The 24,246-nt window shown below is 56.1% G+C and overlaps 2 protein-coding genes across 3 annotated transcripts; one reads left to right on the top strand and one right to left on the bottom strand.

The window, feature by feature from the left end:
• Positions 1 to 20: 20 nt before the first annotated feature.
• Positions 21 to 24,147, top strand: Bop1 (BOP1 ribosomal biogenesis factor). The gene is made up of 16 exons (XM_052748120.1): positions 21 to 174; positions 2,361 to 2,534; positions 10,287 to 10,367; positions 21,278 to 21,432; positions 21,507 to 21,624; positions 21,699 to 21,800; positions 21,878 to 22,090; positions 22,167 to 22,328; positions 22,402 to 22,482; positions 22,561 to 22,630; positions 22,723 to 22,855; positions 22,948 to 23,128; positions 23,200 to 23,488; positions 23,575 to 23,659; positions 23,734 to 23,841; positions 23,917 to 24,147. Exons 1-16 carry the CDS (start codon positions 82 to 84, stop codon positions 24,068 to 24,070), a joined length of 2,199 nt encoding a protein of 732 aa, XP_052604080.1. The 5' UTR covers positions 21 to 81; the 3' UTR covers positions 24,071 to 24,147.
• Positions 17,862 to 22,260, bottom strand: Scx (scleraxis bHLH transcription factor). 2 transcript variants are annotated; one of them, XM_052748141.1, is made up of 3 exons: positions 22,148 to 22,260; positions 19,151 to 20,094; positions 17,862 to 18,245 (listed from the first exon to the last, which is right to left on the bottom strand). In XM_052748141.1, exons 2-3 carry the CDS (start codon positions 19,730 to 19,732, stop codon positions 18,207 to 18,209), a joined length of 621 nt encoding a protein of 206 aa, XP_052604101.1. In that variant the 5' UTR covers positions 19,733 to 20,094; positions 22,148 to 22,260; the 3' UTR covers positions 17,862 to 18,206. The 2 variants fall into 2 exon arrangements, with proteins under 2 accessions (XP_052604101.1, XP_052604100.1); XM_052748140.1 differs by lacking the exon at positions 22,148 to 22,260 and having other exon boundaries at positions 19,151 to 21,269.
• Positions 24,148 to 24,246: the final 99 nt, after the last annotated feature.

The raw sequence follows: 24,246 nt of genomic DNA, 5'->3' as shown, positions 1-24,246 counted from the left end.
TTAGGCGGGGCCTGGCTGAGGGCACACGAGGCGCGCTCGCTGCCGGAAGCGACAGTCTATCGGTAGCCGGCGCGGCGCAGCATGGCGGGGGCGTGGGATAAGCCCCACATGTCACCGGGATCGCTGTCAGAGAAGCGGCGTTTGGAACCCGATCAGGAGCAGCAGCCACAAGAGGTAACCTCGAGGTGGCGGGTTGCATCCCTCCGTGAACCAGGCGTGCACGTGGCAAGGCCAGGGAGGCCGGACCGTGGTGCTGGGTCTGGTGTCTTGCGGGTCGCCTGGAGCCCGGAAGAACCTCGTCCTGCCCGGGGTGTTATTTCGGAACCCTCAGCAGAGCACTACCTGCGCCGAGTCGGGGCGCTAGAATCCAGGGGTGGTTCTGTGGCTTGGACCGTGTTGAGGAAGGCAGAGACCTTTAAGGGTGCCCCTCACCACAATCTCTGAACCTTCCGACTGCGCTTCCTGGCCTAGGAAAGATTTCAGTTGTGCTCGTGTTGTGCTACCGTGGCAGTATGTCAAGTGTGTTGTGAAGTAAAAGAGGACGTGAGAATATAGACGCCTGAATGGGACCCAGGGCATCCAGCACTGGTTGTCATGGAATCATTGCTACTCCTTGTTGCTGGGCTCCTTAGGATTGCTGGTGCGGCTCCAGCAAGTCTAGGTGGGGGAAGGCACGCACAGCCATGTCTCTTACAACTGACTCCACAATTAATTGTGTCCTCCTCCCTCTAAGCCGTCCCCTGGTTTTTTGAAATGTACCTGAGCTGCTTCCTACATGCAGTTCTAGGTAATAGGCCCTTAGTAATCAGTTGTTTGTGCTCTAACTATTTGTACTACTTTTACTTCTTATGGTGGTATGTAGCTGGATTTTGGAGATGTCAATTACAAGAGAGTCACTTGAGCTGTGAGTGTTGGTAATGAGGGACACTCAACTAGGCAAGAATGTGGCAGTGGCACACGTCTTTAATCCAGCACTGAGGAGACAGAGGCAGATGGATATGTTAGTTTGAGGCCAGCCTGGTCTACGACGTATTGAGTTCTGGGTTAGCCAGGGCTGCATGATGAGACCTTGTATTCAAAACAACAACAACAACAACAACAACAAAAACTCCATGAGTCCAAAAACCAATTAGGCAATACTTAGCCTATTGGAAAACAGCGAAATTGAAATTTTTGCAATCACATGCTTCCTAAAGCGTGTTCAAGTTCTTGCTCAACTTTTGGACATCAATGATAGAGACCTGTTCACAATGCATGTATGTCTTATTATGGTAGATATGAAATGGCCTCTAGTCAATAGGGCTGCACTCAGAATTGTTTCTGCTCCAAGAAGACAGCAAGCAGGTGAGTTGTCTTAGTTATTGTTCCATTGCTGTGATGAAACACCATGACCAAGGCAACTTATAAAACAAAGAGTGTAGTCAGGCAGTGGAGGTGCACGCCTTTAATCCCAGCACTCAGGAGGCAGAGGCAGGCGGATCTCTGAGTTCAAGGCCAGCCTGGTCTACAGAGTGAGTTCCAGGATAGCCAGGGCTACACAGAGAAACCCTGTCTTAAAGAAACCAAACAAATCAAACAAACAAACAAAAAAGGAAGCATGTAATTGGAGGCTTGCTTACAGTTTCAGAGGCTTAGTCCATGATCATCATGGCGGCAGGCAGACATGGCCCTGGAGCAGTAGTTCAGAGCTTTTAGTAACTAAGAGAGAGAGATCCTGGTGTGGGCTTTTGAAACATCAAAGCCCCCTCTCAAGGACACACCTCCAACCAAGACCACACCCCTTAATCTTTCCTAACTACTCTACCAGCTGGGAACCAAACCTTCAAATACATGAGCATATGAGGGCCACCACATGCGTTTAGTTTGCTACAGGTAAATTTCAATTCATATCCACTACTCTTCGACTTTCCCGCTTGTCCATCGGCGGTTGGTCCCAGTCTTCAAGGTAAAAAAACTTCTATTGCAAGTGGTCAAAGCCTTCAGGGATTTCTGATCCTCTCAGGCCACAGCCCCATTCCTAGCTGGTGACCTTCTGGTTCTGGGACCCTTAGGTGCCAGGGTCGGGTGTGGAGTTTGTCAGTAGAGGAAACTTGGGCTTAGTGACACCGTGAGTGGGAGCTGAGCTCCAAAAAGCCACTGTGTTCTTGGAAAGTCCCTCTGTTGCAGGGCACTAGGGATTGGCATGTCTGTTCTGAGGGCAGGTTGTGTCAACAGAGGCAGCAGAAAAGGAGGACCCAGGTTGGGGGGATGGTTTTGGTGCAGGTGGAGGCATGTGACCAGGGGCTCCACTTTGCTGGGTGTGGTTCCTGTCTTAGCAAGCCCGCCAGGTGGCAGTTGTTACACACTGTCTTTCCCTGCAGCCCCCACTTCTCCGCGACTCCGATTCCAGTCTCTCTGACAGCGAGGAGAGTGTGTTTTCAGGCCTCGAAGATTCCGGCAGTGATACCAGCGAGGATGACAGTGAAGGAGTGGATGGGACCGGTCGTGACAAGGACAACGATAGAACGGAGGAGACCTCTGAGGAGCAGGCCCAGGTGGGTGAGGGAGGAGCCCCCGTGGGCTCTCCTGTGCATGAGTGTGGCCAGAAAGAGGACATGCCTGCTGTGCGAGGGCTGTTCTAAGAGCTGTACCACACCATCCTCTCCACGGTGTCTTTAGGAATTTGGTCCCCTATCCATCTTCAGACATTTGCGCTCCAGGACATTAGTTTGCAACCTCAGTTGTCTGAGCCTTTTCTGAGAATATGAAAATCCATATACCTGTGTCTTTGCCCCTCAGACAATTCTGAGGCTACCTCTATGGGACAGTAGGTTGGCACTTGGTCTAGGTATGGACTGAATTTTCTAGAGGCAGAGTCCAAGATGGGGATGCCACTGCTTAGGAGATGTTCAGCAGAAAAAGCAGGAGCTACTAGAGTTCAGCCCAACTGCCCGTGGGCCAGCTGCCCTTGGCACCAGAGGCGATGAATTACTGTACTGATGGGGAGGGTTACACTCTTCTCTTTGCTTGATAAAAATGAAAGAAAAGCTTAACTTGACTAAAACACAGCAGTTCAAAGCGTTCCGCAAACTAGTGTGCAATGGTTTACACTTCAGTGGCCCTGGTATTCTGGAAATCATGACCTTTGGTAATCAAGTCAACTGTCAGGTTGGAAACCAAGAAACCAGGCCTAGTTTGTCTCGGTTATGGTAAGTTGAAGAAATGTTGACCATGGTTTGTAAGATTGAGGGGGGCGGGGGTTAACCCTTCCCCTTTCTAAGCGGTTTGTTTTGATGAGTTTTGTTTTGTTTTTGTGTGGGTGTGGTGTGTAAGTGCGTTGTTCCGCGTGTGTGGCTTATACGTGCGGGTGGGCACAGAGTTGATGTCGGGGTGGGCACAGAGTTGATGTCGGGGTGGGCACAGAGTTGATGTGTCTTCCCTGATTCCTCCTCACTGTTCGGCTGAGTGGGGTCTTTCACTGAGCCCAGAGACAGTTTGCACCAAGGGTCTCATCTCTCCCTCCCTCCTTCCCCTGCTTCTTCCTCCCCTTTCTCTGTCTCTCCCTGCCCTTACTCTTCTTGTTGTTGGTTCTGGGGGTTTGACCCGAGAATGTCTTGCAAGGAAGGCAAGAGCCACAGCACACCTCAGCTGGCACCGTCTTGTCCTCACTCGGTATTGAGTAGATTTGTGAGCGTGTGGCCATTTTTAGTTTTGGTTTTTTAAAACGTTGATTTGGGAGGGTGCTGGAGAGGTGGCTCAGTGGTTCAGAGCACTGGTCGTTCTTCCAGAGGACCTGGGTTGGATTGCCAGCACCCATAGTGGCAGCTCCCAACCATCTGTAACTCCCAGTTCCAGGGGTTCCAGTGCCTTCTTCCAGCCTCCACAGGCACCAAGCAGGCATGTGGTACACAGACGTACACATGCAGGCAAACACTCGTACACATAAACTAACACATCTAAAACTTGATGTTGAGGTGTGTGTGGTGCGGTGGTGGTCCGGTGTCGCCCCCCCCCCCCCCCCCCCCCCCCCCCCCCCCCGTGTGTCATTGTCCTCATCCCCTTGTTTTCTTACTGCTTGGTGTCGAAGTGGCTGTTTCTACCTTTACCCTGCAAGAGGGTAAGAAAAGGTAGCGGTCCTGGTATGTGCCGCATTTTGTCCGATAACAGGAGAGTTCTGGCCTAGTGCCACCTTTAGCAAGAATGCTGCTGGGGTCTCAGTAGGGCTCTGGGGCATGGCTGGGATCAGCGGCTGGGAAGTGCCTTGGAAGTAGCTTGGCCGACTTGGCATCCCCGTGTTGGCGCCATCTGGTGGAGTATGATGTAGGAGCAGTGGGTGTCTGTGGCTAGGGAGGAGGTATCCAGGAATTCTCCCAGCCCCTGAACCTATTCATCTCCTGCCCCTCCCCTGCCCTTCCCCTGCCTCCCTGCTCTTGGACTTGTCTTCTGTTATAGACTCTGAAGGAGGGGGCAGGTGTTCCTTACCTGCCCCCGAATTGTACACTGTCTAAGAGTGATTGCATGGAAATCAGAGGTGAGGCAGGGTACAGAAGGGTCACTGTGTCCCTGAGCTGTAGTGTCATCTTGTGGGGCAGAAGGGTGCGTATCCTACAGGGTCTGGTACATTCTGTCCTAGGAAGCTGACGCTCAGAGTCTATCCTGTGTATTGAGTCCTGGATATGGATCCTGGTGAGAACATGCCTGTCACTTATATTCCTGTTCTGAGATGAGCGGTCCGGGGGCAGTTTCATGGCTGTCAAACCCTGTGGCCAGGGCCATGAAGTCTCCGTATAGGCTGCTTCCCTCTAGTGGGTAAAGCAGGCACAAGCCCTTTCCGGTTTAGGAAGGGCAGCCTTTTGTGGTGGGCTGAGAAGAACATAAAGATTTGTCATTATGGCTTATTTGTTGTTGTTATTATATGTGTGAATACAGGTGTGCTTGTGCCGCGGCATGTGTGTGGAGGTCAGGACATCTTGTGGGGGCTGGTTCTCTTCTTCCACTATGAGTTTTGGGGATCACCTCAGGCCATTGGGTTTGCAGAGCAAGTCTTTTTGCTGTTGAGCTAACTCACTGGGCTTGTCATGTTTTAAAATGCCTACAGTCAGCATTGCCCAACATGGAAATGCTTTTCTCCCAGTCCCCTCCCTGACAGGCCCTTGACCTTGTATCATGCTCTATCAGCCCTGGCTTGTTTCTGTCAGGCCTGAAACAAGTGAAGGCCCTGGGCCCCTTACATAGCTACACATGGAGTGTCTGGTCAGGGCTGAGGGTGTGAGCAGCCAGGCCCCAGCATTGGTGAGCTTGGTAAGGCCAGCTGCTTGTGCAGGGTTGGGAAAGACCTTGCTGCCCTCTGGCCCTTTTGTTTGTTTGTTTTTAATATTATTTAGTTTAGTGTGCATTGGTGTTTTGTCAGTATTCATATTTGTGTGAGGGTGTCAGATCCCCTAGAACTGGAGTTACAGACAATTTTGAGCTGCCATGTGGGTGCTGGGAATTGAACCCAGGACCTCTGGAAGAGCAGCCAATGCTCTTAACCACTGAACCGTCTCTCCAGCCCCATTTTATTTGTTTTAAATGTGTGTGTGTGTGTGTGTGTGTGTGTGTGTGTGTGTGCGCGTGCGTGCGCGCGCGTGCGTGCGTGCGTGCGTGCGTGCGTGTGTGTGTGTGTGTGTGTGTGTGTGTGTGTGCGCGCATGCATATGCTCTCAGAGATCAGAGGGTATTTAATCCCTTGGAACTGGAGTTATGAACTAACCAATGTGGGTACTGGGAACTGAACTCATGTCCTGCTAGAGGAATAAGTTCTCTTAAATGCTGAGCTGTCCCTTCAGCCCTTAAATCCCTCCTGCCCGTTTTTGAGACAGGATCTTAACTGGCCTAGAACTCACATTGATCTGCCTGCCTCTGTCTCCTGAGACCCTCATCTTACTGTTTTGAGACAGAGGCTCTTATTGAACCTGGAATTCATTGGCAAGACTAGCTGCCAAAGAGCGCCCAGGGTCTTCCTGTCCCACTTCTCCAGCCTGAGGATTACAGGTGTGCACCACTATGCTTTTTTTTTTTTTTCTTCCCTTAGACAGGGTTTCTCTGTGTCGTCCTGGCTGTCCTAGAACTCTGTAGACCAGGCTGGCCTCACTCCGAGAGCTTCCTGCCTCTGCCTCCTCCTGAGTACTGGGTTCATAAAGGCATGTGCCACCGTTGCCCAGCTTGTTTTTGTTTTTGAGACAAGGTCTCATTATGTAGCTCTGGCTATCCTGGGATTCACAAAGCAGACCAGGCTGGCCTGGAACTCACAGAGCTCCTCCTGGCTCGTGCCTGGATTTTTATAGGGGTGCTCATGCTTTGGTGGTAAGCATTTATGGCTGGGCCATCTCCCTAGCCTCCCTCGGCCCTTTTCTGAGCTGCTTTTCTTTTTGGAGGGACAGGGTTTCTCCATGTAGCCCTGGCTGTCCTGGAACTCACTCTGTAGACCAGGCTGGCCTCGAACTCACAGAGATCCGCCTGGCTATGCCTCCCGAGTGCTGGGATTAAAGGTCCAGCATAGGACCTTTGCTGGGACAGTGGGTTCTTTAGTTTTCTTTATGCATAGTTTTTGTGGTAATAGTAGTATGCTGGATTGATCTTTGTGTGTTGGGAATTTGGTGTGTGTGTGTGTGTGTGTGTGTGTGTGTGCGTGCAAGGGAGAAGGAGAGGGACAGGCAGTCTTGGTATGCCTTGCTCTGGCCGCAGGGCATGGCATGCTGGAAGTGGCTCCTCTTTTCTGCTCCACAGGGAAGGGATGTGAAGTCGGCTTGGCTGACTCTGGCCTGCTTCCTGGAAGAGGAGGCACGGCCTCTGTCCTATACCTGGTTGGTGGTGGCAGTGGAGCATGGCCAGGTTAGACAGAGGAGAATCTGTTGCTGGTATTATAAGAAGATTGTTTAGGGCCAGCCAGATGACTCAGCCAGTATAGACACTTGCCACTGAGCCTGATGACCAGAATTTGATCCCCCAAACCCACATGGTGGGGAACCAACTCTCACAAATTGTCCTCTTATTTCTCCAGGTATGTTGTGATTCACGTGTACGTATATTCACATGTGCATCACACACACAGCAAGCAAATAAATAATGTAAAAACAAACAGCCAAGCAGCTTGTTCACTTGGATGCCGTTCTAGGCTCTCAGGACCCTCACGGCTCTGTCTCTGGTCCTTGTAGTCATTCTCAGCCTGGACCAGGCAGAGGCACACCTGACTCAGAGGTCAAGGTCTGGAGGAAGCAAAAACTGCCTTTCTTGCTCTTTCATGGACACTTACTTGTTTTTCACCTTTGGCTCACTGGCTCCTTTGGGGCCTTTTTTCAACCTGTTTTCCAGTACCTGGTGCTCACCCTCTCCTGTGGCTCTCCCAGCACCTATCCTGGTCTCTAGCTGCCCTGACTCCTTCAGCTGGCTTCTGTGGGGGTGGCTTCCTGTGTACTGGCCAGCCCTCTAGTCCTGTTCTGTCTCTGTTCAAGTTGTATATACCTTACTGCCCACCCCTTCTCCTTTTGAGACAAGTTCTTACTGTGTTGTGTAGTTCTGGCTGTCCTGGAATTGCCCTATAGAGCAGGCTGGCCTTGAACTCACAGAGCTCTATCTGCCTCTGCCTCCCAGGTGGTGAGGTGTGTACCACCACCTGGCATCTTAATGCCTCCTTGGTCTCTGGGCCTTTCTGTCACCTCATACCCTGCCCCTCACCAGCCACTTGGCCTCTCATTGGGTGGCAGTGTTGTTGTTTGAGGCTGCACACTGCCCCCCACTCCCAAGGGGTGCCTGGGCAAGATTTCCGGCCTGAGATCTCAGTCCTTTCCAGGAGGCACCTGCCCATTTCCCCAGACTGTCTAAGGCTTCTGGAGCCAGGCTTAGGCCATGACCTGTGTAAGGGGTGTGTCCTTTGGCACAGTGGGTGCTAGCAGCAGACCTCACCACCTTCCCTCGGGGTTGAGAGAGTGAGCTGTGTAGACAGCCAGGCTGCAAAGGACCCCTGACCTAGAGGAGACTGGCAGCTGTAAGAGAGTCCTGTACCTTTAGTCCATTGTCTGTGCTTTGGATGTTTTAGTGGTCATCTTTAATTTTTTTTTTTTTTTTTTTTTTTTTGAGACAGGGTTTCTCTGTGTAGCTTTGCGCCTTTCCTGGAACTCACTTTGGAGACCAGGCTGGCCTCGAACTCACAGAGATCCACCTGCCTCTGCCTCCCGAGTGCTGGGATTAAAGGCGTGCGCCACCACCGCCCGGCAATTTTTTTTTTTTTTTAAAGTTTTATTTATTTAATGTATGTCTGTATGAGAGTGTCAGATCCTCTGGAAGTGGAATTACAGACAGTTGTGAACTGCCATGTGGGTGCTGGGAATTGAACCTGGGTCCTCTGGAAGAGCAATCAGTGCTTGTAACCTCTGTGCCATCTCTCCAGCCCCCAATTTGTAAGTTGAAAACATGTACGCCTGTAAACCCGGATCTGGAAGAGAATTTGAGACAATGCTAGGCTACAGAGCAATACCTCGCCTCAAAAAACGGGGACAGAGAATTTGAGAAAAGTGTTTTCCTAGATCTGTCTGCAGAGTGAGCGTCCACCCTCCACAGGCCCAGGGCACTCATTTCCCCAGGGAACTGGTCCCTGGGTTGTTGCTCTGTGTCAGTGCTGCCCTCTGGTGGACGTTGCGTGCTCTGCAGCTATGGAATCCAAAGAAAAGCTGCTGTTCCTTAGAACTCCAGGTGCCTGGGAAGAGCATATATGCGGAGGGAACTCCTGAGCCTCACCACTGGAGATCCCAACCCCTGCCAAAGGCCTGCCGGTGTTTGGCACCCCCGGTATACCCTTCACTGTCCTGCACTGGAACAGTAAGGACGCAAACAGAGCTGGCTGCCAAGTTTGTTCCCGCAGGACTCAGATCACGGCCTGTGAGCGCTGCTGCTGTGGGTCGTGTAGGCACAGTGCCTGGCAGAGAACATTCAGGGGGAGACTCGAGATGTCGGGGGCCCTGCCTGAGGCCAGGGCTGTAGGCACCTGCCTTGGGAACAGTGGCTACCCAGAAGCTTGGTGTTGTAATGCCGCTGCCAGGGGCCTGCTGAGCTCAGGCAGAGACAGATGTGCCTGCCAGTTGTGTTGCTGGGGCCCTCTTCTGAGCTGGGGTTTGCAACCCATTTTTGGTGTCCAGCAAGGAAGTGGGGGAGATATGGAAACTGAATCCTGCCTTGTTCCGAGCCTGGAGAACAGCTTAGTCTTCTGTCTTCTTTATATTGAAGGGAAAAACAGGCTGGAGGAAGAGCAGGCCTTTGGCTCTTGCCTGGGTAAGAGGGAGTAGGGCTTTGGGCGGGGGCGCCCACACACCGGGGTTCCTGCTCCAAGCACTTTACTGCCCTCAGGGGTGAGAGGTGGGCCTGTTTTCTCCATCAGTTCTGGTTCTGCCAATAAACCCGATCTGGTCTGAGCCATCCGCCTCCCCAGTCAAGGGAGAATCTGTTTTCCAGGTTGGAGTGTGAATCCTCAGTGGCATCCACTCTGACCCAGGGGACAGGGTCAGCCTACTGTTGAAGCTGTGACTGGAGTGGAGGGTGCCTGGAGTCTGGGCCTCTAGGCATTTTGAGGGTTGGGGCATCTCTCTAGGCCCTTGGCCAGTGGATCTGACCTCAGTGTGTTTCTTAGTGGTTCCAGGTGGCCCTTATGACAGAGGCCCCACGGCTTATGTCATCTGTCTACACTGACCTTACCCCAGTGGTGGCACTGCTCTCCTTACGCCTCTTCTTGTGTTCCCTGCACCTAGGTCTGAGCAGGTCTGAACATAGTCTCTTCTGCCGGATCTGGGCCCAGTAGGACCATTTGTGGGACCATTGGTCTTGGACCAGTGCAGCTGGTTTTGGCATTAGTGTGGTGGTGGTGTGGGTGAGTGGTAGCCAGCCCCATGGCTGTGTTTGCCTCCCACTTAACTTAGTAGCCTGGCACCTAGTGTCACCCATGGTCTGACTGCTAGAGAGCAGAGGTTCAGCCCTGAGGGAGCATCGCTGGGTATGTTCTGTGATGCAGGGTGCAGCGGCTGAGGCACTGAAGTAGACTGAGGTCTAGGACAGCTTCCATCCTGTGCTGAGGCCTTGGGCCAGGTTGGGGCTACTTAGAGATCTGGGATGGCGTGGTGTTTCCTGTGGTATATGGATCTAGGTTCTAGCACTGGGAGAGTGGTTATCTATCCCCAAGTAGTTAGCAGGGGAATGGGGCTGGGCTGTGGGCTAGGTCCTCCTGATAGTCAGAGGGCTTCCAGGGACCCCCAAAGCAAATCTCTCCCTTTCTCTTGACAGGCAGGCCCCCCTCGTCCAAGGACAGAGGAGATGGGAGCACTGACCAGAGATGAGTATGAAGAGGACACCTCTGATGAGGAGGTAAGACTCAGGCTGAGCTGGACTTCCTGCTGTGCGAGCTGAGAGTCCCCCTGCTGGGGCTGAGCTCCTTCCTCAAGGAGCCCAGAGTAGGTGCTGCACGTCAAGCTAGCAGAGCACCAGGGTGTTCTCCGGACTTCCTGCAGGGGCTCTGCTGCCGTTCGGTAGAGCCAGCTTCTCAGGAGGCTGCTGCACTCCGAGTGGGCGGCCTGGCTCAGGCCCTCCCCGTATCTGGAAGAACAATCTGGGGGTCTGGGACGGATGACTGAAGCAGCCCTTCATTGTGACCTTCAGTGTGCCATTGCCAGGTGGAGGGGAGAGGCTGCGCGTGGCTTAGAAGGGTCTGGTCTGTCTTGTGGGCACAGGGGGTCAGGGTTGCGGCCCTCACTATGGCAGTGGAACTCAGGTGAGGGTGGCAGGTGAGCGAGCCCGAACCCTGTCTGAGGCTGGCACAGTAGTGTCAGGGGCAGAACTGGCACGTCCTGGTCTCCTCGTTGGCTTTGTCTGTTCCCTTCTCTGGTCTTCCCGTGGTGGCGGCTACTGTGGTACCTACCTGACTTCGCTATATAGGACAGGGAATTTACATCATGGAGAGGAAAGTGTCATGCTGGACTGGGGTCCCTTGAATCCCCAGGGAGTGGAGGCATTGAGAGGGTATGGACTGCGTCCAGAATGCCAGCAGGGTCTGGAAGCTCTGAGAAGCTGTGCACACAGAGGCAGTGGACCTGGCAGCTTGTCCCTCCCTGGTGAGGCCTGGTCCCAGGGCTGAGCGGTGGCCACTGTATAGCCCAGAATGTGAGCCTGGGAGTCTCATCTTGGCTTTAGTGTGGGGCCTACAGGGATAGGTCCTCTTCTCAGGAGCTCTTCCTGCCTGCCTGTCAGGGGCTGTCCCTGAGGCCTCGGGGAGACACGCGCCCCCTCTCTGGCTGGGCTTCCTCCCCACCTTCAAGCTCTCTTGGCAGTGTCTACAGGAGCCTTGGCCGACAGCCCGATCCAGTCTCTGCTGCGTGTTCAGAGAACAGAGACAAAACAAAATAAATTGGTTTCCTGGCCGGAGCAGCGGGTGCACCGGCAAGGGGGGCCGCACACACGGCTCCCTGCCTGTCTCCCCTCCCCCCCAGGGGCCCTGGCTGTCGGCAGCCACATCCTGTCGGCTACTTTTTTATGCTTGGTATTTTGAGAAATCGATGATTGTATATGGAGAATAGGGGTCGGGGGAGGGGCTTCCAGAACTGGTCAATGCCTTGAAAGAGGCCTGCCTGACCCTACCTGCCCTCAGGGAGGTGTGCCCCAACGGGCCTGTCCAGTGGCCCTTTAAGAAGGCTGCGCAGCCTCGTGCTGTGCTGTGATACGGTGCAAGCTGCCGCTCTTCTCCTGGGCCGTGATAAGTACCCCATGTGTAGTCTGAGGGACAGTTCTGCAGTAGTAGAGATGCCCATCTTTGGAGTTTGCCGGTATAGCTGGCCAGCAGCTGGAAGGGACCTCAGAGCTCTGCTTTCAGGAGTCGGCCAGGCTGGACCTAGGCATCTCTCCCCAGAGTCTGCTCGGGGCTTGGTCCCCGCCAGAGGCTGCCCTTGGCTTTCTCATTCTCAGAGCAACGTGATTACAGCCGAGAGGCCAGGCCTGGGAGGGAGGGAGGCATGGCCATCGGTGCCTGGCGAAGGGTCAGGTCAGAAGAGCCCACCTCAGGCTGCCTGATAGACCTGAGGACAGCAGACATCTCCAAGTCGTTCATCTAGATCTAGAGTCCTTGGCAGACTGAAGCCTGTGCTGTCTGTGGCTGTGCCCTGGTCCCTCCGCACCCATAAAGGTCAGACGCTTTTCTGGGCCTCTGGAGGGACAGCCAGAAGTGTCTTTGGTGGGAACCAGTGGTATCAACCCCAGGAATTTAGGCTGTTCTGAGCCACATAGCAGAATTAGCTCTGTAGGCCATACTGTAGCGCCAGACCTCCTACAGGACTCTGGACAGGGATTCTGGGAAGGTGTCGATGTGGTTTGTCCTGGTGGTGGTGACTTCAGCAGGAGCCTAGAGGTCGGCAGGCTTGTGGAATGGGGGGTAGCCTGTCTAGCCTGCTGCCATTTGAAGGTGGAAGTGCCCCATTGGGAACCCTGTCCTTTTCTCCTGACCGCTTCTTGGGTCTGAATTGAGGACTGGGGTTGGGAACATGGGAGCTGCTGAGCCCTGTTGTCCTTTGCCAGTCTTATATTTTGAGGATCCCCCAACATCACTGACTCTTAAACCGAGCAGCCCGGCTCACTCTTTTCTGATTGTACTCTGGCTCCTCCTTCTCTCCCCCTAGATTCACAGACATGGGCTCAGCTGAGTGGGGGTAGAGCCCCCTGGATGAGTTGCTAGGCATGGTGGGGATGGAGTGCGGTGGGGGCGACTGAGGAGCAGCTGTGCTGTGTGGCTGCCCCACCCCCACATGGCCACTTCATCTCCTCCCTACAGCAGTGGGGCTCCATAGACGTGATCTCATCCAGTAGTTGGGACCCCTGGGAGGTGGACTGGGATAGAAGGGCGGTGAATGGCCAATGCTGCCCCTCCTCGTGTGTCAAGCAACTAGGAGAAACCAAGGCCAGGCCTGGTCAGGTGGAGAAGCCCATGCATCTGCTCAGCGGGCCTACAGCCCTGTTCTTCAAGAAGTATGGCAGTATGAGGAGTTTGGGGGAGCCATGGATTCTGGCCTGGAAAGTCTGGGAAGAGCTGGTCCCCCTGCAAGTATCCTTCCAGTCCCTGAGGGCAATGGGCCGAGGACCATCCCCTTGTGCAACCTCTGGTCAGGAGGGGGCTGGGGCTGGGGTCTTTGTTACAGCCTTTGCACCCCCCCATCCCCCGGCATTGCCCCGATCTATAACTCAGGATCCCACAGGGACATGGCCTGGCCTGTCTGCATCCAGAACCTGTGATCCCCTCTGCTCTCTCGCCAAATGCAGTTAATGGCTTCTCCCAGCTACTGAACCGGCAGCTGCCTCCAGTGCGCTGGCGGCCTCTGCTCCTCCGGGGCCACCCCCGCCTGCCTGCCGGCAGTGTCCTGGCCGCCTCCCTGTGTGTACTCTACTCTCTCCATGCTTGCTTGTGTTACTGCTGGCAGGGGAGCCTGTGGGCTCAGGTTTCCAGCGAGTGAGTGGCCCTCCCTGCTGTTGTAGAAGGCACCCGGGTCTGTGCAGACTGCCTGCTCTGGCCGCCATCCACCCGAGGCTAGCCTCATGCCTGCCTCCAAATGGGGCCTCTGGCCAGACAGACTAACCCTTCGGGTCCAGCCCCATCCCACTGGGGCTGCCCAACCTAGGGATTCACCAGTGATTACTGGGCATAGTTGGGCTTGTGTCTCTGTGACTGCTGTGTACTTGTTGGCCAGGTAGACCTAGTACCATCTCTTGAGCTTGGCCTGATGGTTCTAAGAGCCACATTGCATCAGAGTGCCTAAGTCAGCACGGGGGGTGCCTTTGGGAGGAAGGTGGAAAAGGAGCATGTGGAGGAAGCCATGTCCTCATAGGGGTTAGAGTTGGTCTTGACTGTGACTGGCATGTAAAGGTAGGCTACTTTAGATCCGTATTTTCTCGCTGGGGCTAGGGGACAACAGGTCTGGAGTATAACAAGGGCAGATTTTTGAAAGGCACGGACTGCTGGTTACAGTGAGCAGTTGGAGGCACAAAATAGGTCCCCTTTGAGGAGGCTGGCTGTGCAGGACCAGGAATCGCATTCGGCAACCTTGTATATATGGGCAGTGCCTAGAGATAGGGGAAATTGTCCATATTGAGGTTTTGGAGATGTCTAGAGTTTAGAGGGCTGGTGAGGGGTCAGCATGTACAGTGTAGTACTCTGGACCCACCTCCCTACTTAAAGCTTCAAGTGAGCTTGACTGGTGAGACTCAGAAAGACCTTCGCCCTCAGTCTTTAGAGCTCCAAGACCCCCTAAGGCTGTACCCAACTCCAGTACCTGTGTGGGAACGACTGGGGTCTCCTGCTTGCAGAAGTAGGGAGAAGACCGTGTGATTCTGAGTAGCCTCAGGAGAGGGACGAGCAAGCTGGACCTCAGGCAGCCATTTCCCTTCTCCCCGTGTCTTCCACATGTCCTAAAGACTCTAGCTCTCGGTTCTCCTGCTCGAGGTGCAAGCAAGTTAGGCTCCCAGGTGTCTGCAGCTCGGGTGGGCTCCGCCAGCCCCTCAAGGGATGGTCAGCATGGCAGAGGGCATGGGGGACTGGAAGCATTCTGGTAAGGAGATGATAGGTTCCGAGGTGGTACCTGCCTGGTCACCCCCTGCTGGGTCTCAGCTGGTTTGGCCTCAGAACAGGAGGAGACTGTGCTGTCTCCTTCTGGTCTGTTGAATAGGCCACTAGTGTATGTTTCGGAGCCTAGCATCCCATCTGGAACGTTCTGTTGGGGTCAGTGTGGCATGTGAGGCCAGGCCAGCTGGCTAGTCCTGAGCACTTTGAGAGATAAGACACCCCATGAGGGGGAGGCAGCAGCACAGGAAGGCCGTGAGCTCTGAGACAAGAGGGTAGTTGGTGCAGGGGGAGCCGAGCAACAGTGAACACTACCCGCATTGTAATCGGAGAGGGGCCGGGGAAGAGAGAGACTGAGCGAGGCGGCTGACCCCATGCTCCCGGGGGACAGGTGGGAGAGGCGGAACGAGGAGAGAGTGAAGGATTCCAGAGGTGGGCTGGCTTCCTCTCTTGCAGACAGACACGGGAGGGAGGTGGGCAGCGGGCCAGCCCCGTACCTGCAGTTCCAATCTGCGGTCCTGACAGCTGCAGCCACTTTGGGAGGGGGAGGGGAGGGGGGCTCATCGAGAGCGGAAAAGTCCCAGCCGACACTGTGTCCGGTGCAGTGGGGGGAGTGGGGGGGAAGGAGATGGGATAGGATGGAGGGATGGATGTGGACCTACCCACCTCATCCCACAGGCTTTTCCTGGGGGCTGGGTGCCCCCCTCCCCAAAGCATGGCACTTGGGTCTGTCTGACGTCCACCAGCCTGGCCTGGGGTCTCAGTGCTGGGCCTGACCCAAAGGGGTCACATGTGTTTCCTGGCAGCCTGCAGGTGCTGAGCAGGGCGGGGGGCGGCTGGCCTGGGGTGCAGGCAGGCCTGGTGATGAATCATGTGGTGCCGCCAGCAGCTCATTCCCCAGGCTGGGGACAGGGAGCTGACAGCTGAGGCTGAGCCGAATGTTTCCAGCCCAGCTCAGCTCGCAAGGGTGGCTGCTGGCCCATGGTGCGGGCCAGCCCCCCCCCTCCAGCTGCCTCTGTGGGGCACACACTAAGGGAGCCCCTGGTTTTTGTCCCACAGCTCCTCAGTGTGGTGGAGGGTGAAGTTGCCCTCTGGGAAGGATGCCAGGGGCTGTGGTGGGTAGGGAGCACCTGCCACTCTTGGGCCGTAAGCTGTTGTGGACTCACGTGGAGCCACAGGATGGGAATGGACCATGCCACCCCCGGTCTGGTTTGAATCTGGAGCAGTGGAGGGTGACGGAGTGTTCTTCCCGCCCCTCTCCTCCCCTCCCCTCCTCCTGCTGGCTGTCGGGCCAAGCCCTCAGCCACTGCTACCGGTGCAGCTCAGGGAGTGGCTGGGCCGTTTGCCCGGGCCTGAGGCTGGCCAAGCTGCAGCCGCTTTCGGAGTCAGGCCCTGCAGTGGAGGCCTTGGCCGGGCGCGTGCCTCACCCCAACTCTCCGGGTCTCTAGAGAGCCTTCCGGCCCCACAGCCCATTCCCTTTCATCTGACCCCTCTTGACACCCAAGCCTCCAGCTCTTGTCTGGTTGACTCTGGCCTACCATTCAGTCTTGCTGAAGCTCAAGCGTTGCCAGCTCCTGGGCTTCCCTGCCTTCTCCTGCTTCGCCCTAATCCTCACTTGGCTCTTTGCTCCTCTACTGGGTTCTAGGTCATGAGATGCCTCCTGGAGCTAGCTGGGTACCATTTGGGCCTCTGTGTGGTCCCCTAGTGCCCAGCCATGCTTGCTCCTCAGATCGGCAGCCTCTCCGTGTGGACAAACGTCCCTACCTCTACTCTCCAAGTTGCTCTTTGGGGACTTTCTCTCAGAGCCTTTCATGTGCATGTTCCTCTGGTTTATTCATGAGACTGCCCAGCCACTCTGACCCCAGAAGCAGGTACCCACTCAGTCACTGGGGTTTGTGTGGGAGATTCACACCTAGGTATTGAAATGTGAGGCCTGTAGGTGAGGGGCAAGAGACCCATGTCTGGCAGAAGAGGGGGGCCAGCAGGGGTCCTTGGGTGGGGGTTGGTGCCCTTTTGCTGAATACAGGTGCAGCCTGCCAGGTTGTGATTCTGGACCGAACAGATCTGTCACAGGGTCCTTGTAGCTTGGAAGTGAAGCTGGGCAGAGCCTTGCATGAGGAATACACAGAGGGGAAGGTGGCTTCCCTCAGCCCCAGCTGCACCTCCAGGTTCTGGCTTCCCGGGCTGCAGAAAGAAGCCTCTGCAGTGACTGTGCCCTCTCTCCCTCCCTCTGAGCAGCTGTGGGCTCCTACAGGATTAAGGGGAGGAAATTTGGGGTTGGGTTTCTTTTCTGAACGAAACCTGCCGCTGTGACTCTTTATCCTGTTCTATTTCTATCAGATTGGACACAGCCCCCTTACCCCTGCCTTAATGGCTCTGGCTTTGAGAATTTCCTCCAAAATTACACCACCGTTTCCTGCACCAGCATTCCCTGGAGCCCTTCAGTACAGAGGAGGGGCCACGTTGGCCCTGCCCTATGAGGATGCCCACATAGGCCTCAACACCTGGTCTCCCCCCAGCCAGGGACCAGGAGGCCTGCCAGTACCAGCACCTGGTGCCCTCTGCCATTCCCCACCACCACCCAGCCAGAAGTCAGGCCTGGCCTTTCTTCTCGGTTGTACCAATCAACTAACTGTCACCTGCAGGATTTTAATGATCCGCCAGCTGTGCACAGTGCCTGGTGAGGGTCTAAGTCAACCTCAGGGGCCAGAGGGCTCCTTGGGAGAGTGGGGTAGTATGGAGTGTCAGATGGCTAGGAATCTTTGCAGTGTGCAACTGGTGGCAGAGCGTAAGTCCTACGTCCTGGCAGTCAGCGGACCCCAAGTCTCTGGGCCTAGGTGGGAATCCGTGGGGACATTTGGGTAGCTGTCCTCAGGCCCGTCTAGGTCTGGTAGCCGGCTTGACTGGACAGCACTGCTTACTCACTCACTCCCTGTACCCCCTTTAATGGAGCACTGCTGGGAAACCAAATGTCCCTGAGCCCGAGACCCCCATCTCGTCCCCCTCACCATGCTCCTCGGGAGGAGGCAAGGCTGCTGTGTTGTTTGCTGCCTCTTGTCATGGGAGGTGGGCTTGCCCTCTCTTTCCTTCTCTTTCCCTCTCCACCCTCTCTCTCCTCTGCCCCCACCCCATCACAGGTCCCTGGTACAAGGCTCTTGATGTGATGGGTGATGTAAACCTGCCATCACTCTGCCTCCCTCTGGGAAGATGGGGTGAGAAAGCCTGGGTCATAGTGAGTTCAGATCCTTTCAAGAGGATAGTCTGCCTCAGGTTGGAAGATACTGTTTCATTTTTAATTATACAAAATTTTCAGACTTTATATTATCATATTAAAGACATAAGATGCCAACACTTGGCCCAGGTAGGGAGTCAGCATGGAAAGTTCCAGTGGACCTGGGTGAGTGTTGGGCTACTTAGAGTCAAGTCGTAGCCCGCCTGTCCATCTGTCTGTTCATAGGCCCTGCTCATAGCTGGGGCAGGTCTGGCCTGGTGAACGTGCTCTTGGGGACCTGTGCTCAGCTCAGGTCCAAGGTGGGGCTCTCCGTGACTCTTCAGTGGCATCCACCTTCACTAGTGGCATCACCTCTTGGCTGCTGTGGACCCTCCTCCTTCTAACTTCGAATCGCCGTCTTTCTGTCCCGGTCTTTGCTCTGCAGAGGGGATGGGGGTGTGTCAGGGTCTGGGTGGAGACCTAGTGTCACCCAGCACTGCCCGGACCTTCCTGGCTTCCTGTTGGGGCACTGTCTCGGGTAGCCAGTGCTAAGGCACCCCAGTCCCCAGCTCCTGCCCCCCCCCCAGTGCATTTTGGGGCGGGGAGCACACTGCTGCAAGCCGAAACTGTAAAATTAAATTTCCCAGATGTTCAGGCCCCAGGAGCTCACGCGTGCTGTCTGGAGAGGAAATGGGGATTGGGGAAAGCCGTTGTATTTTTTCCCTGCTCACCCTGCTTTTCCGGTGCCACCAAGTGCGGCCAGAGCAGTAAATCATGGCCGGCCAGCATCTCTCAGTTCAGCCTTCTCCCCTAGCCCATCCAACTGCAGGTCTCAACTGCCCAGGGGAGGGGCAGCAGGTGCCCCATGCTTTGGGGTGGAGGTGGGCTGCAGAGGTGGAGGGGTAGTGGCACATGGACCCCCTGGGGGCTTCCTCTCTGATTGCCTCACTGCTGCACAGCATTCCCCTTTGGATGGGGGCTTATGGATATGCTTCTTACTTCCTGAATTGAGCTCCTTTCAGTTCTCAACTGGCTGGGAAGTAAAGCCTGGAACAGCCCCTCAGCCCTGCCAGGTTCCCGCTGCTCTCCCTTCCTCCAGACCTTCTCCTGGGTGGCCCTTCTCAGAGCTACTTTTTGATCCTCTATTTGCAGGTCCCTAAGACCACTACCAATGGGAGTCAGTGTCCCAAGGTGTGACTCCTATGTGCCCTTCCCGCCTTTGGACCCAGCTTTGGTGGCAGGTGTAGGTGCCAGGGAATGCTGCCCCTGCCTGGCACCTCTCTCCCTGGCAGGTGTGGGCTGATGAGTAAATTGGGGCCCCTCCGTGCTCCCGGCCCTGCTCACCAACTTTCTCTGGTTGCTGAGGCAGAAGGTGCAGATCTGTTTGGGCTGGGTATTCTCGCCTCCGTCTCGGGCCAGAGGTGGTGGTTGTGGTGGCGGTGGCAGGGGACTGCCCGCACGACCGCTGTGGAAGAAAGCGGGTCCCGAGTGGCATGGTTGCCCGTCGCCGCAGGCCTCACCCACCAGCAACACGTTGCCCAGGTGAGAAATGTAGCTGGAAGCCAGGCGCAGCGTCTCGATCTTGGAGAGCTTGCGATCTGCTGGCTCGGTGGGGATGAGTGTGCGCAGCGCGGTGAAGGCCGTGTTCACGCTGTTGGTGCGGTCCCGCTCGCGCGCATTCGCTGTGTGCCGCTGCCGGGGCTCGCGGCCTGGCCGCCCCCCGGGTCCCGGCCCGCTCCCCGCGGCCCTCCGTCCTCCCGCCCGCCGCCGGGCGCCCTGGAGGCCGCAGCGCGCTGCATGCACACGGCAGGGCTTTTCGTCGGAGCCCGAGCTCTCACTTCCGCGGTCCTCATCCTCCGACAGCGGGCTCACCTCAGGGTACAGGTAGCGGCCCGGCGGCGCCGAGCGCAGCATGGCGAAGGACATGAGCCGGGCAGGGGGCGCGGCGTCAGCTCCACGGTGCGCTGCTCATGCCGCCTCTTTAGGCCCCCACAGGCCGCCGGGCCAGGGGTCTCCGCTGCGCCCCGCGGTGGCGGCTGCCGGGCGAGGCGGGCACATGTGTTCGGACTGGAGTGGGGCCGCCAGCAGAGCAGCGCCTTTATAGCAGTCGGCTCCTCCCCCGCGCCTGGCCTCCGCCTCCCTCCCTGGCCTGGAGGAGTTTACGCCGAGCCTGTGCACCTTTTCCCTTTAATAGCTGTGCCTAGGGGGTCCCGAGCATCTTTCTGGCTGGGGAGTTTCTGGGGTGCTACTGATGCCCCAAGACCATGGTGCCCATTCTACTACTCATTCTGTAGGAAGGAAGAGGATAAATTAGGAATCAAGAGGCTTTCTCCCCTGGCATGCCTAAGTTCACCCAGCTGCCCTGGCCCTGAGTGCTTGGCCACACCCTGTCTGACTCTCCTTCCATGTGCACTCGGGTCTTTTGTTGTGCCAGGCCGTGTGTGTGTGTGTGTGTGTGTGTGTGTGTGTGTGTGTGTGTGTGTGTGTATGAATCCAGCAGTGGCAGTCTAGAGATGGGTGTGTGGGGTTGGAATGACCTGACCTGACTGTATGGCCTGTGCCTTGTGCCACAGACTTCCCCCTTTGACCCATCCTGCCTGAGGGGACCCACCCCCATCCCTGCTTTGAGCTCTACAGGGCTCTTCCATGCAAGTGCACACGTGGATAATAAGATCGGCACTTCCCCATCCCTCCACTTTGGAAGTGGCCCCATAGGTGGAGAGCACTCAGCAAGGGTACAGGGTATTTTGGGGGATGAACTTGCTGGAAAGGGCTGGTATGGACAGGTGCAGTGGGACAGGACCCAAGGGGTCTTGCTGAGGGGCTGCTGGCACTCAGCTGTGCTAGTTATGTCTGGGCCCCTCCTCTCTGTGGCTACTGTTGCAGGAAGTGGCCGCCTGGGCAGCAGTCCCCAGCCTGGGAGGAGTGAGGGTGGTGGCTGGCAGGGGCTGAAACCAGGAATGTGTGTCCAGGAATGTGGCTGCTCTGCCTACTGAAGTGGGAGGGGGAAGACCAGTAGTGCTAGAAGGGGGTCCTTGGTCACCTGCCGAGCAAAACGGAATTTGTCTCCCTCTGGGTGGGGTGGGGTCTTCCCATGGCTCCTGCCTTGTAACTACCCACTTCTGCCTAAGACCTCTGCCAGGGGAGGGAGCCCATAGGCGATGAGGTCATCCCTGTCTGTGGCTGCCCAGAGCCCTGGCCAAGGAATCCAATAAGGGGGGAGACTAGGGTTGGCATCACTTCAGTGGAAAATGTGAAGGTAAAGCTCTGGCGCCTCAGAGGGCTTGGGGGAAGGGGGCACAGCACCCCTGCCACGCCACGTCAGACCTTGGGGCCAGGGCTAGGGCAGATGCCGGGTCACCTGGTCTCTAGGCACTTGAGGCTGATCTAGGGTGTTTCTTCTGTCCTTGGGTGGCTTGAAGAGGATCAGGTATGGTAGGGACAGGTGCTGATGTGGTGCCTGTGCTCCAGGACATTCGGAACACTGTGGGCAATGTGCCCCTGGCATGGTACGATGACTTCCCACATGTGGGTTACGACCTGGATGGCAAACGTATCTACAAACCCCTGCGGACACGAGATGAACTGGACCAGTTTCTGGACAAAATGGATGACCCAGATTTCTGGTGAGTTGGGCCTTGGGTCAGAACCTGTGTGGTTCCTCAGGCCTGGAGTATGGCTCTGACTGGCTTTCCCTCAGGCGCACTGTGCAGGACAAGATGACAGGGCGTGACCTGCGGCTGACTGATGAGCAGGTGGCCCTGGTACAGCGGCTTCAGAGAGGCCAGTTTGGAGATTTGGGCTTCAACCCCTATGAGGTAGGTGACAACTGGCCCTAGGTACATGAAGTACATGAAGCTCCCCAGCCTGACATCTATGCTTGTTTCCCTAGCCAGCTGTGGATTTCTTCAGTGGTGACGTCATGATCCACCCTGTGACCAACCGCCCAGCTGACAAGCGTAGTTTCATTCCATCCCTAATTGAGAAGGAGAAGGTGGGGACCCTGTCATCCTCCTCTACCCCACCTTGTAAGGTTCTTATACTGCCACCTGACCTTAGCTTTGTGTGCAGGTGTCTCGATTGGTGCATGCCATCAAGATGGGTTGGATCAAGCCTCGAAGGCCCCAAGACTCCACCCCTAGCTTCTATGACCTGTGGGCCCAGGAGGATCCGAATGCTGTGTTGGGGCGCCACAAGATGCATGTGCCTGCACCCAAGCTGGCCTTGCCTGGCCATGCTGAGTCTTACAACCCACCTCCCGAGTACCTGCCCACTGAGGAGGAGGTGGGCCTGCACGGAGGTGGGTGTGGTACCCAGCCATGTTCCCCGATCCTTTCTCACCTATCTCCTGTCTCCCCAGCGCTTGGCATGGATGCAGCAGGAGCCTTGTGAGAGGAAGCTTAACTTCCTGCCACAGAAGTTTCCCAGCCTGAGGACTGTGCCTGCTTATGGCCGCTTTATCCAGGAGCGTTTTGAGCGCTGCCTTGACTTGTATCTGTGCCCACGGCAACGAAAGATGAGGGTATGTGAGGCAGCCCACATAGGTCCTAGGGAAGGTAGGATGGAGGTAGTAACTATGTGCTGTCTTGCTCCAGGTGAATGTGGATCCTGAAGACCTCATCCCCAAGCTCCCTCGGCCAAGAGACCTTCAGCCTTTCCCTGTGTGCCAGGCTCTTGTAAGTGGGGAATCAGAGGTGGGCAGACGTCCTCGGGGTACGTGTCTGTGTCTCTTTTTCACGCTTCCTTCTCTGTAGGTCTACAGGGGTCACAGTGACCTTGTCCGCTGCCTCAGTGTCTCCCCAGGGGGCCAGTGGCTGGCTTCAGGTGGGTCTGAGGTGGGGGCTGTCCTGAGCTGGGAGGCGGCAGGGATCTGGGTGAGAGGCTTAGGTGTTAAGAGCCTTCCCTGCCACACCCAGGTTCGGACGATGGCTCATTGAAGCTGTGGGAGGTGGCCACTGCCCGCTGTATGAAGACTGTGCCTGTTGGGGGTGTGGTGCGGAGCATTGCCTGGAACCCCAATCCCGCCATATGCCTAGTAGCTGCAGCCACGTGAGTTTAGGACCCTGGGGGTAGGGCTGGGCTGGGGCACAGAAAAGTGGGGACTGTGCTGAGGAGGGGCTGCATCTGGCCCTGGCTTGTAGGGATGATGCCGTGCTGCTTCTGAACCCAGCCCTGGGAGACCGGCTGTTGGTGGGCAGCACAGACCAGCTGCTGGATGCCTTCTCTCCACCTGAGGAGCCAACATTGCAGCCAGCCCGCTGGCTAGAGGCCTCAGAGGAAGAACGCCAGAGAGGCCTGCGACTACGTATCTGCCACAGCAAGGTATGTGCTGGGAAGGGGATGGGAACCTGCCAGACCCGGTCAGACAATCAGCCGGTATTGCTCTTCTCTAGCCAGTGACACAGGTGACCTGGCATGGGCGAGGGGACTACCTGGCTGTGGTGCTGTCTAGCCCCGGACACACTCAGGTGCTGATCCACCAGCTGAGCAGGAGACGCAGCCAGAGCCCATTCCGCCGCAGCCATGGACAGGTGCAGTGCGTGGCTTTCCACCCCACTCGGCCCTTCCTGCTGGTGGCCTCTCAGCGCAGCGTCCGCATTTACCACCTGCTGCGCCAGGAGCTTACCAAGAAGCTGATGCCCAACTGCAAGTGGGTGTCTAGCCTGGCTGTGCACCCCGCAGGTGAGGGGAACGTGTGTTTTTCAAGTCAGGGTTGGGGAACAAACTCTCTGAGCCTTGAGAAATACTGTCACTGCCTCTGGCCCTAGGTGACAACATCATCTGTGGCAGCTATGACAGCAAACTGGTGTGGTTTGACCTGGATCTTTCCACCAAGCCATACAAAGTGCTGAGGTAAGGTGGGTTAGGGTGAGGTAGGTAGTGGGGCCCCTTCAGCTGGAGCCCACTCTTAATGCGCTCTTCTGCAGGCATCACAAGAAGGCTTTGCGGGCCGTGGCCTTCCACCCCCGATACCCACTCTTTGCATCCGGCTCAGATGACGGCAGTGTTATTGTCTGCCATGGCATGGTGTACAAGTGAGTGCTAATAACCCTTGCCCAGTCTTCCCCATGGGACCATTCCACGGGGTCCTGAATCCCTCTCTTCCACAGTGACCTGCTGCAGAACCCACTGCTGGTACCCGTCAAGGTGCTTAAGGGGCACACACTGACCCGAGATCTGGGTGTTCTGGATGTGGCCTTCCACCCCACACAGCCATGGATCTTCTCCTCTGGGGCAGATGGCACCATCCGACTCTTCAGCTAGGTTGATGCACTGCTATGGGTGGCCTGGAACAGGGTGGATGTGCCTTCACACAGAACCAATAGAATCCCTGATCCCCATTGCTCTTGCCTTCTTGATTGGGACCCCCACCCCCACCCCGAGAGCTGCTCAGCCTTGACCTTACACGGCACCCCAGACCAGGGGACCTCAGGATTCCC

The sequence above is a fragment of the Peromyscus californicus genome, unplaced genomic scaffold (assembly GCF_007827085.1).
Source record: "Peromyscus californicus insignis strain IS unplaced genomic scaffold, ASM782708v3 Scaffold_20__1_contigs__length_68692818, whole genome shotgun sequence".
Taxonomy (NCBI): domain Eukaryota; kingdom Metazoa; phylum Chordata; class Mammalia; order Rodentia; family Cricetidae; genus Peromyscus; species Peromyscus californicus.
This window is presented reverse-complemented; position numbering and strand designations above follow the sequence as displayed.